Genomic DNA, 17,946 nt, shown 5'->3' on the forward strand with positions numbered 1-17,946 from the left:
CAGCGGCAGGCACTCTTTACTCTTCAGCGTGCAGCAGTCTGAAACAACTTTGAAAGGAGACAGCCCACTGGAGCCTCCGCCAGGGACACAGCCCTACCCAGTTCAGAGCTTCAGCCCGCCGGTGCAGCCGGAAGCCTCTCCCCGAGCTCGGGCGAGGAAGGGCTATGGTGACTGGACGTGGACCTGAGTGTACCCCGAGAGCGCAGACACCCCCGTGAGAAGGGCGGGAGATGTGCCGGGCGAGGCGGGCGGCTCTGGCCTGGGCCGGACAGTCTCTGCGCCCCTCTCCCTGACGCCGGCTCCCGCGGACACCGCGTCGGGGCGCCCGGCCAGTGCGCGTCGCGCCCACGGGGGCCTCCCGAGCTCCCCCGCAACCTGCCCTCGCCCGGTGGCCCCGGCTGAGATGGAGACGTGAGGGCTGCGGGGGTGGTGGCGGGGGGCAGAAGGATGACGGCAGCCCTGGCGGATGGAGGCGGCCTCGTGCACCCTCACTGTGCCCGACGCGACAGCGGGGAGAGCGGCTGCCAGCCCGAGGGCGACCCGGAGGCCGAGGAGGGACAGCCCCGGCAGCTGACGCCCTTCGAGAAGCTGACACAGGACATGTGCCAGGACGAGAAAGTGCTGAGGGAGATCACGCTGGGCAAGCGCGTCGGCTTCTACCGCATTCGCGGCGACCTGGGCAGCGGCAACTTCTCCCAAGTCAAGCTTGGCATTCACTCCCTCACCAAAGGTAGGATCTCCGTCGCCTCCCCCACCCCGCCCCCGCCCCGTGGGGATGGGACACGGTTTGGGGGGCGGCGGCGGAGGAGGCTGGGGGCCCAGGGAGCGGCTGCGCCCAGCCCGGAGTTTGCCCCCTCCACCGCCCTCCCCGGTACTGTTCACCGTGACCTTGCGAGCTCCGCGTGTTGCTTTCCAGGTAACGGGAAGGAGGTGAGTGTAGTTGCAGCCTTGCAAACCCGGGTCAGGTGTTTGGACTCCTCAACCTCTCCCACCGCGCACAGCTGGCCCGTGCACCCTCCAGCGAGCCCCAGAGGCGGGACAGGGTGCAGCCTGACCCTGGTCACAGCGTCCTCAGCTTTGATATGTCAGTAACACGGCACGGGGCGGCCCGGGAGGATGGAGGGCGCCGGATGGCCAGCGTCTCTGGAGCCCAGCTCCCCTTGCAACCCGAGGCTGCTGCTCCTGCGGCGTTTGTGCCCGGAACCGCCTCTGCTCCAGTCCACACCGCTCTCACTCCGGCGGGATTCCTTGCCCGTCGTGTGCTGACTGCGGGTCACTGGGCGGTTCTGGACCGGCCACGCACAGTGCTCTGACGCCGGGGGCTGGGCGGCCCGGGAGAGGCCACGCTCCTTGGCCCACGTGGACACTTCCCCAAGGCACCTGTTCCTTGGAGGAACCCAGAGATTACCAAGGAAGGGTAAGGCGCAGCAGGGAAAGTACACCCACAGCTAGTAGTTCTCCAAGTTCCACAACCTCGTGGGCGCTGCTCTTTCCTGAGGATCCTGGGCCAACAATTATCCACTTTGGATTCAGCTGGCTGCCGCCTCTCCAAAGGCTGCTCTTTCTCTCCTCTCTCTTTCTCTCTCTCTCTCTCTCTCTCTCTCTCTCTCTCTCTATTTGTTTATTCTTATTGCAAAGTCAGATATACAGACAGGAGGAGAGACAGAGGAAAATCTTCTTTCTGATGATTCACTCCCCAAGTGGCCGCAAAGGTCAGAGCTGAGCCAATCTGAAGCCAGGAGCCAGGAACCTCCTCCAGGTCTCCCACGCTGGTGCAGGTCCCAAGGCTTTGGGCCGTTCTCGACTGCTTTCCCCCAGGCCACAAGCAGGGAGCTGGATGGGGAGTGGGGCTGCCAGGATTAGAACTGACATCCATATGGGATCCTGGCACATACAAGGTGAAGGCTTTAGCTACTAGGCTGCCGTACTGGGCCCAATTTTTACGTTTTTAATAAAAATATTTATATAAAAGGGAACAAGCTTCATATATCTCATTTAAGTACATAATGATTTAACTACATAGTCATTCTTTCTTTTCTTCTTCTCTCTCTACCTCACTCACACTCATCCTGCTTCTCTTTTCCTATTTTTCTTTCACTTTTTACATTGGCATACTTCAGTTTATAAACACAAATTTAACCCTCCACTAAATTTAGGATACAGCAAGCAATAAGTAGAAAAAAATCACTGTTATCAAAAGCTATAAACAATAATCAAATCTCAAAATACCAATTTCACTCTAATATATATATATATATTTTGTGCTCCATATATGAGTTACCACTGATCAGAGAAAACATATGGTATTTGCCTTGAGGAACTGGCTAATTTCACTAAGCATAATGCTTTGCGGTTGGATCCATTTGGTTGCAAAAAACAGGGCTTCATTCTCTTTCATGGATGAATAGTATTCTACCATATATCCCATATATATATATATATACCTAGATACCTAGTATATATACACACTGTGGCTTTTATGCTGTAATCTCTTTCACCTAGCTGGCTCCTGACTCCCAGCTTCAGATTGACGCAGCTCTGCCTGTTGCAGCCATGTGGGGAGTAAACCAGAGGATGGAAGATTTCTCTCTCTCTCTCTTTTTTAAAATTTATTTTTTATTGAAAGGCAGATGTACAGAGAGGAAGATCTTCCTCCAATGATTCACTCCCCAAGTGACCACAACGGCTGGAGCTGAGCCGATCCAAAGCCAGGAGCCAGGAACTTCTTCCAGGTCTCCCACACCGATGCAGGGTCCCTAGGCTTTGTGCTGTCCTCTACTGCCTTCCCAGGCCACAAGCCGGGTCACCGGGACATAAACTGGTGTCCATATGGGATCCCGGCGTGTGCGAGATGAGGACTTTAGCCACTGGGCTACTGCACCAGGCCTATAACTTTATTTTTTAAATAAACTTATTCCAAAAGGAAATTTTATGGTAAAAACAAATGTAAATGTATGGTAATGGTAATCATTATGTGCGTAGTGCAAATAAGCTAAAAGTGTTTAAAGGAAAATGATCATGTCATTTCGCTTAATGACAGGAAACAGTTATGCAAAATACCACTGGACAATGTTATCGTTGTGCAGGCCATAGAACATGCTCACACACACCAAGAAGGTTACAAAGTCACCAGATGATAAAATCTCATGGGAGTCACAGTCACACCTTTGACCAAGATGTCCTTACATGGCGCATGACTCTACTAGTAATTTTTAAAAATGTTCCAACCAGCCTTACACTTGTGTTTGCCTTAATTGGGAGAATTAGAGACTTGAAATAGAGACACTTCTTATGCTGTGATTCGGTGCTATTTCAGGTTGTTTTTCATGCACTCAAATAATTTCAAGCCCCCAGGAGAGTTCCAAGTTCCATTTCGGAAACACTGGCTTCACCCAGTCCCCCTGCGTTTCACAAATGAGGAGACAGAGGCCCAGAAATGGCTGTCCCGAGTCACAGCAGAGCCAGGTTCAGAGCTGGACTTTTCCTCCTACTCCACCAGGCCACTCGAGGGTTTTGGTCCCAGGGACACCTGTGGAGGACACAGCTCTCCCACTTTGCCCAGCCACCAGTGGGTGATGTGTGCCCCGACAGACGCTCTTGTGCCTTTTGATAATACACCCAAGAAAGGTCAAGGAGACTAGAATGAACCAGAAGGATATGTAAGCTAATCTCTGGAAACAGCATAGGCCCTTCTTGCAGCCAACTGCCTGCCTGCTCTGACAGTGTCTAGGAGCCACCAGCAGCCACGTCTTCCTGTGTGTGTGATCACACACATACATGCATGCACACTTCCTCCTGTGTGTGTAATGAACTCTGCGACCTTGCATAAGTTATTTTAACTGTGCCTCAATTTCCCCATGATTGCTGGGAGGAAGGTGAAACATTTTACAATCTAATGTATTAAATATTATGTATCTAGACAAAACATGTGGTGAGTATTCATTAAACGCTATTGTTGGTCTGCCTTTCGTGAAAGCTAGGTCTTGGAGGCTTGACCTATGCATGGAATAGAAGCCCAGATGAGCTCAGATGAGAGCAGGTGTTTTCAGTATAGGGCAATTCTGTGGGAATAAGATCAGGCCTCAGGATGTTACTGTCTGCAGCTCAAGAGTCTCTCCTATCCAGTTCCTGTACTGAGTACGGTCCTTCCACTTCCATCTCCATGCAGAGTGGCTTTCTTCACTTACAGAGGTACACCGTGACCAAGATGCCCCCATCTACATAGCCTCTCAACCTCCTTGCCCACTTCTAGCCGACTAGCTTTGTTCTGCAGCTCAACTCTCAGAGATGCTGGCTGGCCAGCTGTTAAGAGGGACATGCCTGAGTCAGTCAGCTGCAGCCGTAGGCGGTGTGGTCTGCTACTCTCTCAGCAGGACCCAAGGTTCGAAGAAGGGTCTCTGAGAAGGAAAGGTGGAACAGCAAATGGATGGATACGTCCACCACAGAGACAATAACCAGCGAAGCCGAGCAAGGACATGCCTGACTGTGCAGACAGGCGGCGTGTAAGGGACACGGTCCTAGTGATTGCTGTCTATGCCTGCTGTGTTATAGAACTGATTTCATACTAGTCCCCTTGCAGCGCAGAGACATGTGGCATCACCTGGTGAGGTCTCCTTGACACGCTGCCCTTGTGTTTTAATCTGCCGTAGAGGAGCCCGTCTGTCAAAGGAGCAGTGTCACCCCTGGGCAGGGGATGCTTTGTTAGAAGATTATTCGTGGTGGCCTGCGACAAGACCAGCTTGTCTGGAATGGTCTACGTGTTTTCTAAGAAATACAAGTAATCTAGATAAGATTCTGGAAGAGGCTCCCAGAAAACACCTCCAGGTCAGCAGACACACACCGCCAGCAGCAGCTGCCCGGGGCATTCCAAGGAAGGTTTGAACACCGGCCTCTGCTGCTTGCAGTGTATTTTTGTAGCTAACAGCTCAGGTTTCCTTGACCCCCCCCGCAAGCTGATAGGGCTGGCCGAGAGCATGACAAGCCCCCTTTTAGACTGATTATAGATTTCTCCAAGGGGATGATGTGCTTGACTTCTGAATATTTTATGTCCCATCTGTTGCCACCAACAGAAGTTTAAAAAAAAAAACAAAAAAACAGCAGGTGCCTGCCAGTCCCTGTGCTTCCTGACCTCTTCCTGCCTCTTACTCATATTTCAGGCTTCTAGGATCTTGTATTCTCCTCAATTTGTTTATTCTTGGGTTCATTCATTTAGAAGTGTATATGTATATAATTCATGCCTTCTGAGCACATACTTTGATCCAGACCTCACAAAGATGAATACGACACACTTCCTGCCTGATAGGAACTCACAGTCACTGAACGGAGACAGGCGGGAAATAGTGTGTTTTAGTGTCCAAAGTGAGGCCCAAGGGGGTGCTGTCCTGTGCCCCGGGGAGTTCAGAAAGCTCAGCTGAGCAGGAGAGGGTTACACTAGCTGTCAGGGCTTGCAGAAGTGTTGTTACAGGACATGGGGAGAAGGATTCCAGAAACAAAGACAAGCTGTAAAGTGTGTGAGGGTGTGAATCAGAGTGTGTGGGGGGGTGCTGTGTTTGGAAATGTATAAGTAATTCAGTAAAGCTGGAGAATGGCACCCACAAAGCTGCAGGGAATAAGGTGGGAGGAGTGACCGCGTCTTGGTCACCAGAAATCTCTCCTGTTTGGATTTTGTCACTTAGGGCTCAGGGAGCCGCTCAAGAGCATTACACAAGCAGTTCATATAAATGAGTCATAGGATTTGACTTCCGTGAGGATAGTGAATTGCCATGAGGAAGTGACACAAATCAAAGAATTCAGGAAAACATTTCAATCGTTTGGTTCAGATGAATGATGATGTCTGAACTTACGGAGTGGCAGTGAGGACAGAGAGAAGGAAATGCATTTGAAACGCATTTAGCCTACTAAAAAACCTTGTGATCAACTGGACGGGCAAGAGTAGGAAGGAACAGAAAGAGGAAGAACTGAGAAAGACTCCTAGGTGTCCAGCTGTAAAGGCTTAGCAGTGGGTGGGCAGTGGAGGTGAGGAAAGCAATGTGGAGGTGAGAAACTTGGAAGCCACCACCTGCAGGTACGTGCAGGTCATGAAGTGAGTGAGCCTCAGTCTGGGAGCTCAGGAGAAAATACGGCAGAGAGCCTAGCAAAAATCTTGGGATGCCCAGTTCCATCTGTTTGGTGTCAGATGCTATATTGGTCCGTAGTGTCCTACCACGATACTAACCATTTCATGAGCTTTTTGAAGTGCCATCCTCTGTGGGGGGAAACACGTGGACAGAAGGAACAGCAGCGAAGCGAGAGGGTGCCTGCCACAGCTTCAAGACAGCCAAGGTGGGAATGAGGGCAGAGGGGGGCAGGTGGCGAAGAGCCCAGTCAGTCTTCACGATCCCCCGGCTTTCCCTGTGAGTCAAATAGAGTCACTTGTGGAAGGCCAGGACTGACATGACCTGGCTTATGCTTTAATAGGATCACTCTGGCTGCTTTGTTGAAAATAGACTCCAAGGGTCAAAGGCAGAAAAGGAGAGGTCAGTAAGGAGCCTATTGCAATAATCCAGGGAAGATGTGATGCTCGCAGTAGGTGCCGAGAACTAGTTAGAATCTGACTGTATTTGGAAGGGAGAGGGTAGCAGGGTCTGATGCTGGATGGAAAGAAGAATATTCAAGAGTATTCAAATACTTGAAGGTCTGGGGTCTAAGTAACTATAAACAAGGGTTTTCTGTTTACTAAAAGGGAGAGAACTGTAGGGGAAGCAGATCTGGGTGAGAGGAGATGAGGAACTCAGTACTTAGCAGGTTACATTGGGCACACCTGTTACACCGCACAGCAGATGCTATTGCTGCCTCTCTCCCATATCCTTGGGCCTTAACACAGCACAGGCAAGCCACCCTCTCCATCTCTCTGTCTCTGGGGTCTCTCTGGCTGTTTGTGCCTGCATGTGTGGCAGGTCCAAAGAGCAGGGAAATGAAGACCTCCCCGGTGGAAGCCAGAAACCAATTGCTGGCAGGAGCTGAGTTGTGAGTACACTCTTCCTCTCATAATAGAACTTTAGACACCTTAGACATGCTAACTCCTAGCAGGTTAACTGACAGCTTGCTTAATAAGACACCTTTTGTTGGTTGCCTCACTATCTCATCTTCTCATGTTTCTTGGTGTTCGTGGGATTGCTTCCCTCTTTTGCCCCTGCACTCAAATCCCTGCTTTCAGATATGATTCTAGCAAAACCAAGACTGAGACAGCGCTGAAGAGGAGATGGCACATGTTACAGGTGCATTTACGCACCTGGAAGCTCCAAGGAAGGGATGCCGAGAAGAAGCTTGTGAATATCCAACCTTTACACGCCAGGACCACGATAAGAGACGGCAGGGTCTATAGAACAGATGGTAAGGCGTAGGAAGAACACCAGCAGTGTGTGTGCTGTCTGGGGACACGCAGGTGATAAGGGTATTTTAAGGAGGAAGCCTGAAAACAGACGATTGATCTTAGCAACTTTGGAGATTTCAGGTGGACCTGGCAAGTGCAGTTTTAGCAGTTGTTCTCGCTTAAGTTCAGGAAGCGATGAGGGAGAATTGAATGCAGTGAGGTAGAAGGAACTCTTCAAAGGGGTTTTGGTGCAGAATGAGAGAAGCATGATGTTGGACAGGAAAGTGGGTCGATACAGATTTTTTGGTAACTGCAGGAATTTTTTTGATAGTTGTATATATCAATACAAAAATGTATGCAAATCCTAAATGTGCAACTGACTGAAGCGACCCTTGTTACCACCACCAAGATCTGGGAGAAGGACAGTGCCCGTACCACAGGGCAGTGCCACTCTTTCCCCCTTCTAGTCGCTGCTTAATCCTTTGACCTACTTTCCACAGCTGATATAGTCTTGTTTTGGTTTCTGTCACAAGTAGATCCGAGGCAAGGATTATCCCCAATCCTGACTTCCAATATCATTGATCGCTTTTGCCTATTTTAAACTTTATACCCATGGAACGGTACAGTATGTGTTGCATGGTTGTCATTTCCTCTGTATTTGTGAAAACTGCCCATTTATTTTGTTATTCAAGTGCCCATGTTCACTGCCATTTAATAATCCACTTTGTGATGATGCCTCAGTTTGCTGATCTACTCTGTTACTGATGACGTGAACAGTTTCCACTGGTGGAGCTATTATGAATAATGTTATGTTCACCTGCTTTGTGCTGCTATAAGAGAATGCCTGAGACTGCATAACTTAAACACAACGGAGACTCATTTCCTCACAGCGCTCTGGAACTCGTGAGCTTTGCGTTGTGGTCTCACACGGCAAGAGAAAGTAAACCCACTCCCACAGTCGCGTCTGCAAGAGTATTAAATCTGTTCATGAGAACAGAGCCCCCGTGGCCTCAATACTCCCCAAAAGTCGCACCTTGCAACATGGTTGTTCTCGGGCTTCAGTTTCAGCCTGAATTCTGGGGAAGCATTCAGATCAGAGCAGTTGCTGTGAACTTTCCAGAACAAGGCTTTTGGTATACCTGTGTGTGCGTTTCTGTTGAGAAGCTTTTTTATAAGATGAGTAAATAGCAGGAATATTTGCTGGTGGAAATGATCGAACAGAAGGGGGAAAAATCGGCTTTGTGATAATGTACCTGGGAGGCAGCAGTTGATGGCTCAAGTACTTGGGTTCCTGTCACATATATGGCAGACCCCCATGGAGTTCCTGGTTCCTGGCTTCCGCCTTGTGCAGCCCAGGCTGTTGTAGCTATTTGGGGAATGAATCAGAGCATAAAAGATCTCTCCTTCTCTCTCTCTGTTTGTATCTGCCTTTCAAATAAACATTTTAAAAAAATTGCAAACCAGGTTTAAAAGGTACAACAAAAAGGAGGAAAGAATCAACAGTGCAGCAGAGAGGTTTTGGAGAAGGATTGCTCTCTCTTTTTAAAAAGATTTACTTATATTTTTGTATAGTTTCAAAATAATTTTACACTGAAATAAACTTCAGTTTTAATTGCATTTTCCACTAAAAAAAATTTACTTATTTTTTACTTGAAAGTCAGAGTTACAGGGAGAGAAGAAGAAAGAGGGAGAAAGAAAGAGATCTTCCAGCTGCTGGTTCACTCCCCAAATGGCTGCAATGGCCAGAGCTGAGCTGGTCTGAAGCTGGGAGCCAGGAGTTTCTTCTGAGTCTCCCATGTGGGTGACTTGGGCCGTCCTCCTCTGCTTTCCCAGGTTACCAGCAGGGAGCTGTGCTGGAAGTGGAGCACTGGGGACTTGAACCAGTGGCCAGATTTGCAAAGGGAGATTAATCTTTCTTGAATCTGTCTCCTTCTCTCATCTTCCCTGCTGTCACTGAAAGAAACCTATCCCCAGGCCTGCAGTAATCACCTCAGAACCTCTGACCTGCTGCCCCACTCTCACACGACGCTCTTCCGTGTTTCCCACGTGGCAGCCAGATGGGCACCAGTCTATAACACTCTGCAATAAGATCCTGTTGTGTTGGGTCCAGCGTGATGGCTTAGTGCTGGATCCTCGCCTTGCACACATTGGGACCCCCATGTGGGCACTAGTTCATGTCCTAGCTGCTCCACTTCTCATCCAGCTCCCTGCTTGTGGCCTGGGCAAGCAGTAGAAGACAACCCAAAGCCTTGGAACCCTGCACCTGTGTGGGAGACCCGAAAGAAGCTCCTGGCTCCTGGCTTCGGATCTGCTTAGCTTTGGTCGTTGTGGCCACTTTGGAAGTGAATCAGTGGATGAAAGAGTTTTCTCTTTGTCCCTCCTTCTCTCTGTAAATCTGCCTGTCTAATAAAGATAAATATATCTTTAAGGAAAAAAAAGACCCAGTTATGTTGTCTCATTTTCTTAAAGGGAAAGGCTGAGTTTGCTTTTAAAGTCATTCATTCATTTAATGTTTTTGAAAGGCAGAATGAGACAAAGAAAGAGACGGAGGGAGAGAGAAAGAGAAAAAAAAAAAGGAGGAGAATCTTCTATTTGTGGGATCATTTCCCAAATCTGCCCACAGCACACTGGACTGGGCCAGGTCAAAGTCAGGTGTCAGGAACTCCATCTGGGTCTCCCCGGGGATGACAGGAGTCCACATGATTGAGCCATGATCTGTGCCTCCCCTGGTGCACATGAGCAAGAAACTGGACCAGATGAGGAGGTGGACTGATCCTGGGCGCACTGATAGGGGGTGTAGGTGTCTCAAGCAGCTGCTCAAACCACTGGAACACAATGGCAACTCCAAAGGCTGCATTTCCTAAAACAACTCCAAGGCTCTGGTTCATCTGACGCCTGCGCAGTACCATGGGTGGGTTTGGGGTCACTCCACATCATGCTCCATTTCCAGCACAGTGGGCTCCTCTTGGGTTCTCAAGTACAAATGTTGCATCTCCACAAGACTGGTACACACACCGCCTCGTGAGCACCAGGCCGCTCTCCTCACTTCCTGGATGGCTCAAGATCTTTCCTCAGGGAGGCCTTTCCTTATCTGCAGCCCCTCCTCAAAGGCACCACACACATGTGAAAGATTTTATTTTGTTTCAGCTTTGTCTTTTTTCACTCCCCAGTGCACAGGAGGTGCCCAGTGGACACTAGTGGAAAGGGGTAGAGCTGTGACATCCTTGCTTTCTGTGAGTCAGCAGTTCGAATGCTGAGTGAGAGCTTGGAACGCCAGGGTGTGTTGAGTGTGTTCCATGGTAATGTACTCATGTTGTGAGGGATGTTCTACACGATGTGACTCATCATTGAGTCACCTTGGGCACCTGCACTACGGAAGCACTCACCCTCGGGGCAGCTCACCTGCCTCCCTCACTCTTAGTCCTGGCTTGTGTGGGAAGCTTTGGCCAAGAACCATAGGAAGAAAATAGAAAACAAGAAGATGAAAGAGAGAAAAAGAAAACCAGGATGGTGCTGGGGGAGATATGTGACAGGCTAACCCCTGGCTGTGTTCTTGACCACTGGAGCACTGTCGCGTTGCTGCTAAGCGCCTTGAGAGCTGGAGGTGGGGAGGTCCTAGGAGGCAGCTCCATGGGGTGGGGGAGAATCTGCACCCCCTCGGTCACCTCCCTGCCCCCCTGAACTGGGCCTCCTGCTGCTCTGTGTTGTCTCCACGCAAGGAAGGAGTCACTGGCTGCGTCAGAAACTGGGGAACCCTACCTCTTTTCTTTTGGGAAGCTCGAATAATATACGCAGAACACTCTGTTTTAAAATCAGCATCATCTCTTTTTTTTTTAAGATTTATTTTGTTTTTATTAGAAAGGCAGATATACAGAGAGGAGAGACAGAGAGGAAGATCTTCCGTCCGATGATTCACTCCCCAACTGAGCACAACGGCCGATACTATGCCGATCCGAAGCCAGGATCCAGGAACTTCTTCTGGGTCTCCCACACGGATGCAGGGTCCCAAAGCTTTGGGCCGTCCTCGACTGCTTTCCCAGGCCACAGACAGGGAGCTGGATGGAAGCGGGGCAGCCGGGATTAGAACCGGCGCCCATATGGGATCCCGGGTGTGCAAGGTGAGGACCTTAACCACCGTGCCACCTACTATCCCAACATCATCTCTTTTCATGTCAGTAACCATTGTGCCAACATTCTCCAACATGTTGTTCGCAAGTAGATCAAACATGATTCTGTTCTCTCAGCTTAATTGCCTGATAGTGTCTTTTCTACCTAATAAAAGATCAGCTGGTAGAGGGTGAAGCAAATATACAAATGGCATTTTACTTTATGGTTGAGAGTCATTCGTTTTTCTTATAAAGGTTAATTTATTTTTATTGTAAAGGCAGATTTACAGAGAGAAGAAGAAACAGAAGGTCTTCCATCTGCTGATTCACTCCTCAAGTGGCAGCCATGGCCAGAGCTGAGCTGACCTGAAGCCAGGAGCCTGCAGCTTCTTCTGGGTCTCCCACGCGGGTGCACAGTCCCAAGGCTTTGGGACATCCTCTACTGCTTGCCCAGGTCACAAGCAGGGAGCTGGATGAGAAGTGGAGCATCGGGACACAACTGGTGCCCACTTTGTAACTCTAAGTTTCAAGTTGAAAATATATAAATCTTAAAAAAGAAATAGGTGTTAGGCCCAGCATGATAGCCTAGTGGCTAAAGCTCTTGCCTTATACACACTGGGATCCCATTTCAGTGCCGGCTCGTGTCCCCGCAGCCGCGGTTCCCATCCAGCTCCCTGCTTATGGCCTAAGAACGCAGCCCAGGATGGCCCAAAGCCCTGGGACCCTATAACCATGTGGGAGACCCAAAGGAAGCTCCTGGCTCCTGGCTTTGGATTAACTCAACTCCAGCCATTGCAGCTCCTTGGGGAGTAAAACCAGCAGGTGGAAGATCTTCCTTTCTGTCTCTCCTCTTCTTTGTGTTTCTGCCTTTCCAATAAAAATAAATACGTATTTAAAACAAAGAAATAGACATTCTGAATTTATTTTCACCATTCATTTTGTTGGATACTTAAGCTAATCTCAATATCACTAATATCTTCTTTCTCTTTTTTCAATCTTTCTAGCATTGTTACCGCCTTTTTTTATCAGAGAGAGAAAAAGAAGGAGGTTCCCATCTCTGTGTCATTCCCCAAATGCTTCCAATAACTGGGCCTGGGTTAGGATTGAAGCTGGGAGTCAGGAGACCAGTCCAGGTGCTTCCCATGGGTGGCAAGGGTCATTTCCTTGAACTGCCAGTGCTGCCTCTCAGGCTTTCCATTGGCAGGAAGCTGCAGTTGGGAGCTGGGCCAGGAGCAGGTGCTGCAGTGTGGGAACAGTCATCCCAACAGGCATGTTTCATGCTGCACCAAATGCCTGCCCCCACAGAGGTTTCCTCACACCTGTGTCCTTGCACAAGTGTCAGATTGTTCACTTAAGATTAACTGATAAGTGAGAAATGGCTGAGTTAACACCTGTCACGGTTTTCAGGGATATCCATATGTAATGCCAAACTGCAATGTAAAACTATGGACCAGTTACTTCTCCCCCCAGCAGCAGAGGGCTGCGCCAGGCTTCCCCATGCCCTCACAGCCAGAGTACTCTGCTGTCATGTACTTTACAGTACCTGATTGACAAAGTCAAATAACACGAAGCCCCTGCAGGGAAGTGAGAAAGAATGAGAAGACAAAGAACAGAGTCAGCATTTAACAGCTGAGGCAGCAGCTACCTGTGGCTCTGAATTCACCGAACCTGGTCATGATGTCATGATTAGCCTAGCACGAGTATGGTAAAAGGCTTCCTAGAAGAGGCTTGTTCATTTTTAAAAATAACCTTTTATTTCAAATCCATTTTTGCAAAAATTATAAATGTTCTCAGTTATTGGTTTTTTTTTCACTTATTGGAAAGGCAGAAGCAGATAAGCAAAGATCTCCTAACTGTTGCTTCGCTTCACAAATGTCGCAACAGCAGAGGCTCTGTGAGGCCGAAGGCAGATGTGTGCAACTCAATCCAGTTATCCCAAGGGGGAGGCAGGGACCCTTCCACCCGAGCCATAACCCGCTGCTTCCCAGAGTGCATGTTAGCAGAAAGCTGGGATGAGGTGAAGAAGTGGGACTTGAGGCTGGGTCCTGCAGTACGATGTGGATGTCCCCAGCATCACCTGTACGGCTGTGCTAAACGGCAGCCCGTGGAAGAGGTGAAATTTCAGGCAAGCCTTGGGGACCTGTCAAGGGATAACTCAATAAAGAACGGGGAGAAGAGGGATGGAGAGAATGGTTTAGGTAGAAGACAGATCTCAGGCAAGAATGTTTGTTATCTCAGGGAGCGATGAAAAGTTCTGTAATGGCTGGGCTAAATGGGGCCTTAGAAGCTGAGCACAGTGGACAGGAAGGACTTAGGCACAAGGGAGCCTTGAAGAGATGAGCCAGGGCTAATCAAGAAAGGCTCTTGGGCTGAACTGAAGCAACTACAGTTTGTCTGGAAAGTCAGAGAGAGATCATTAAGCTGAGCATGCAGGAGCTGGCATCAAACCTGTAAGACTCGCATCGATCCAAAGGCGCAGACCAATATCAAAAATCAACGATTTTTTGATCATTGCCAATGAACTTGGAAACAGCCACTCAACCTCTATATGTGGTGCAAGTAGGGGCTACTGTAGGTCCCCTCCAGTTCTCAATATCTATTCTCCTTTGAGCTTCCCTGACATATTGTTTGTTTGTTTTTTCATTCCTTCCAGAAAAGGTGGCCATTAAAATCCTAGACAAGACCAAGTTAGACCAGAAAACGCAAAGGCTGTTATCCCGCGAAATCTCCAGCATGGAAAAACTGCACCATCCCAACATCATCCGCCTTTACGAAGTCGTGGAGACTCTGTCCAAGCTCCACTTGGTGATGGAGTACGCAGGGGGCGGGGAGCTCTTTGGAAAGATCAACACGGAAGGGAAGCTCTCGGAGCCTGAAAGCAAACTCATCTTCTCCCAGATTGTATCTGCGGTGAAGCACATGGTGAGCTGGGGCAGGCAGGCAGAGCCTCGCCTGGGGGGCCCTGGGGAGCCCTGGGGAGCATGGGCCCTGCTTCTCCGCTCCCTTAGCCACTCCAGAGGACCCCAAGCCTCTTGGCGCATGATGCAGCCCCTGCTGCATCAGAAGCCTCCTCGGGACTGCGCCCTCTGAAGTCACATGCAGGCCTTAATCCTTTTTCCAACTTCCTCCTCCATGGCTCAGAGAGTCAGTGCCTTTCTGCTCCTTGGCGTTGGGTTTTTTACTCTGCCTAGGACTCCCTCGCCCAGCCTGACTCACCCCCGCCCCAAACCCAAACCTAACCTCACTTTTGGGCCAACTCTGTTGTTTCTCTTTGGAACTTTCTGAACTTTTCTGGAACTTTGGAAAGATCTGCCCACACTCATCTTTCCTACCTCAAGTAAGCTCCCCTAGCTCTTTCTCTCTCTCTCTCTCTCTCTCTCTCTCTCTCTCAGCATTATACAAAAGAGAATTTTATTTTGTTTTTTTGCAAAAATGATCTCTAACTTGTGGCAAGTTTATTCATTTGAGAGAGAGAGAGAATGAGCATGCACTACCTTCTATCTGCAGGGTCACTCCCCAAAAGGCAGTAACCGCCAGGGCTGGGCCAGGCTGAATCCAAGAACCCTGCCATTTTCCCCAGCTCTCTGGTCTCTGAAAATGTGATGGGCCCACATTTTATGGAGTCTGTTTATTTACCAGGCATATGCTGAGCATTATCAGCCCCACATCATCTTCGTTTCTCACATCTGCCTTACGGGTTGTCATCTGTACCCCATTTCACAAGGAAGGAAACTGACATGCAGGTTGCACAGCAGATACAGTTGAATCTAGAACTGACACCGCCTGTCAGATCACAAAGGCTGAATTTTCACCTCAAGGGGCCCACTGGGAAGAGTAGCATTAAAGCGTTTCCCAAGAGCCCTTGGGACCGAACAGGTCAAGGATCTTCATGAGATTGCTTGGATCCAGAGAGCCAGGTTGGGAGTGGGACACGTAGTCACAGCCCTCGGTGGCACCTGTTGCTGGAACCTTGCCAAGTGCAGCCCCTTTCTTTGTTGCGTGGTTGGGGAGGGACTCTAAGACTCTTGCTTTCAGCTCCTGTTAGACAATCCGTCAGTCTGAAAACCAAGTAGGGCCTTCAAAACTAAAGACTACACTTTCGTTGTATTTCAAAATGAGGAGTTTCATAAGATCTGATCGTCTTTATGGCACTAATGCCTGAGTCTGCATGTCTTACTCTCACCACACACAAGACCAGAATCTTCATTTGGGGAATGTGGGCATGACATGAACCCTACAGCAGGGTTTGCTAACATGATTTAAGTTGATCTCCATTCTAGATTTTGCCCTTACACCATTACTATGACAACATTTGTCGTTTCAAAACAACTCATGTGTTTTTGTTTTGCAACTGACTTTTCTCCACATCTTCACCCACAGCATGAAAACCAAATTATTCATCGAGATCTGAAAGCAGAAAATGTATTCTACACCAGTAACACCTGTGTGAAGGTAGGCGACTTTGGGTTCAGCACAGTAAGTAAGAAAGGAGAAATGCTCAACACTTTCTGTGGCTCTCCCCCCTACGCCGCACCTGAACTCTTCCGAGATGAACACTACGTTGGTGTGTATGTGGATATCTGGGCCCTGGGGGTACTCCTGTACTTCATGGTGACTGGCACCATGCCATTTCGAGCAGAGACCGTGGCCAAGTTGAAAAAGAGCATCCTTGAGGGTGCATACAGCGTGCCTCCACATGTGTCAGAACCCTGCCACCGCCTCATCCGAGGCGTCCTTCAGCCCATACCCACGGAGAGGTATGGCATCAACTACATCATGAACAACGAGTGGCTGCAAGGGGTGCCGTACCCCACCCCTTTGGAACCTTTCCAACTGGATCCCAAGCATTTGTCAGAAACAAGCACTCTCAAGGAAGAAGAAAACGAAGTCAAGAGCACGTTAGAACATTTGGGTATTACCGAAGAACATATTCGAAATAATCAAGGAAGAGATGCTCGGAGCTCCATCACAGGGGTCTATAGAATCATCTTACATAGGGTCCAAAGGAAAAAGGCTTCAGAAAACGGCCCGGTGATGATGTTCCCAGACCCCAAAGAAAGAGACCTAAAGAAAGGATCTCGTATTTATAGAGGCATAAGACACACATCCAAATTTTGTTCAATTTTATAAATTGCATCTGATTGCTGGTAATAAACCAAGACCACTGTTGCTGCTTTTTAATTTTTTCAAGGGTAGAGACATTTTTGTAATTTTTAAATAAACTTCAATTTGAAATATGCACTTTCTATTAGCTCAAATTCCATTCTGATGTGTTGGGCTTTTTGTTATTCTCAAACTTTAGCACTCATTCGTGCAATCAAGAAGTGTCTAGTCAAGGAGTGCTGTGTGCCAGGAGTGACTCTTCAGAAATGCCAAGACATTCCATGACGCTAGGAGTTTGAGATTGGGTTTCCCCACCGCTCCCCAGTACAGGCTAAGACAGATGCTTCCATATGAAGTAGTTTACTGGGGAAGTGACCCCTAGGCAGAGATATGAGAGACAAAGGAAATAGGGAAAGGCAGTACAAAGGCAAGTTATCAAGTTGGCCGGTGCCACTGTAACTGGTGTTTGGACCTGCAGGATCTGTTAAAAAAAAACCTTGTGAAACACATCTCAAGTGTCTGCCCAGGGTGTGAGAGGGGAAAACGTTTATCCACCTACTCCTCTTCACTGTTGGTCAAGAGTAGCTCATGGCTCCGTCTTTATTTCCAAATTATGCTGTGTTGATGCTGCATGAGTTCCTGTGTTTCCCGCGCCTTCATGCCCGAGTTGTATTGGGGCAAGATGGAAAAGGTTAACAGCATTGACCTGAGGCAAGACAATCAACAGGACATGCACAGGCTTTTCCAAACTTGCATGGAAGTGATCACTGCCCCATTGTCTAGAGGAAATAGTGTGGTTGGAGAGACCTGAGGTGGGCTCCAGGGCCATTCATTCTATATAGCCCATGACACCCTGGCTCTACTCAAAGCCACCCTCCATTGAGTGCATTCATTCTGAGAGTGGGACCTGGAAGGGCTTCATGCAACTGAGTCTAGGAGCTGCAGGAATAACTCTAAAGCTCAAAAGCATCAGAATCACCTGGAGGATCATATTAGCTTTTCATTGCCAAAATTCCTGCCACAGTGAAGGAACAGTTTATTTCAGTTTATGGCTTTGGAGATTCACAGTCCAAGGTCAGGCAACCCAATTGCTGTGGGTCGTGGATGGTGAAGCATCACATGGCAAACCAGGAAACCCATCTCTCAATACCTCTAATGATATAGGGCCTCCTAAACATCACAGCTGGACCAAGTATCCCAGCTGCCAGTACCATTAACTTGTGATTTTGGAGGTGAAGCATCTTCATATGTTGGGGAACCAAATTATTTTCACAATCTAGCAAAGGCCTTTAAAACCAAACTAAGGCACCCAGACACACCCATAGTTTTGTATTGAGTACACTGGGGGTAGGACTCAATAATCTACATTACTAACAAGTTCCGAGG

The 17,946-nt window shown here is 48.7% G+C and overlaps 1 protein-coding gene across 1 annotated transcript; it reads left to right on the forward strand.

Moving 5' to 3' along the window:
• The first annotated feature begins 447 nt into the window (after positions 1–447).
• NIM1K (NIM1 serine/threonine protein kinase) lies at positions 448–16,698 on the forward strand. Its single transcript, XM_040977679.1, has 3 exons — positions 448–730; positions 14,111–14,379; positions 15,838–16,698. Exons 1-3 carry the CDS (start codon positions 448–450, stop codon positions 16,585–16,587), a joined length of 1,302 nt encoding a protein of 433 aa, XP_040833613.1. The 3' UTR covers positions 16,588–16,698.
• The last annotated feature ends 1,248 nt before the right edge of the window (positions 16,699–17,946 follow it).

This window comes from Ochotona curzoniae, unplaced genomic scaffold (genome assembly GCF_017591425.1).
Source record: "Ochotona curzoniae isolate NIBS_2020 unplaced genomic scaffold, NIBS_Ocur_1.0 contig_2754, whole genome shotgun sequence".
NCBI lineage: Eukaryota > Metazoa > Chordata > Mammalia > Lagomorpha > Ochotonidae > Ochotona > Ochotona curzoniae.

Coding starts and splice junctions, on each gene's coding strand:
- NIM1K (XM_040977679.1), top strand. CDS start 448: ATGACGGCAGCCCTGGCGGATGGAGGCGGCCTCGTGCACCCTCACTGT. Junction 731..14,110: donor CATTCACTCCCTCACCAAAG/GTAGGATCTCCG, acceptor CATTCCTTCCAG/AAAAGGTGGCCATTAAAATC. Junction 14,380..15,837: donor TATCTGCGGTGAAGCACATG/GTGAGCTGGGGC, acceptor CTTCACCCACAG/CATGAAAACCAAATTATTCA.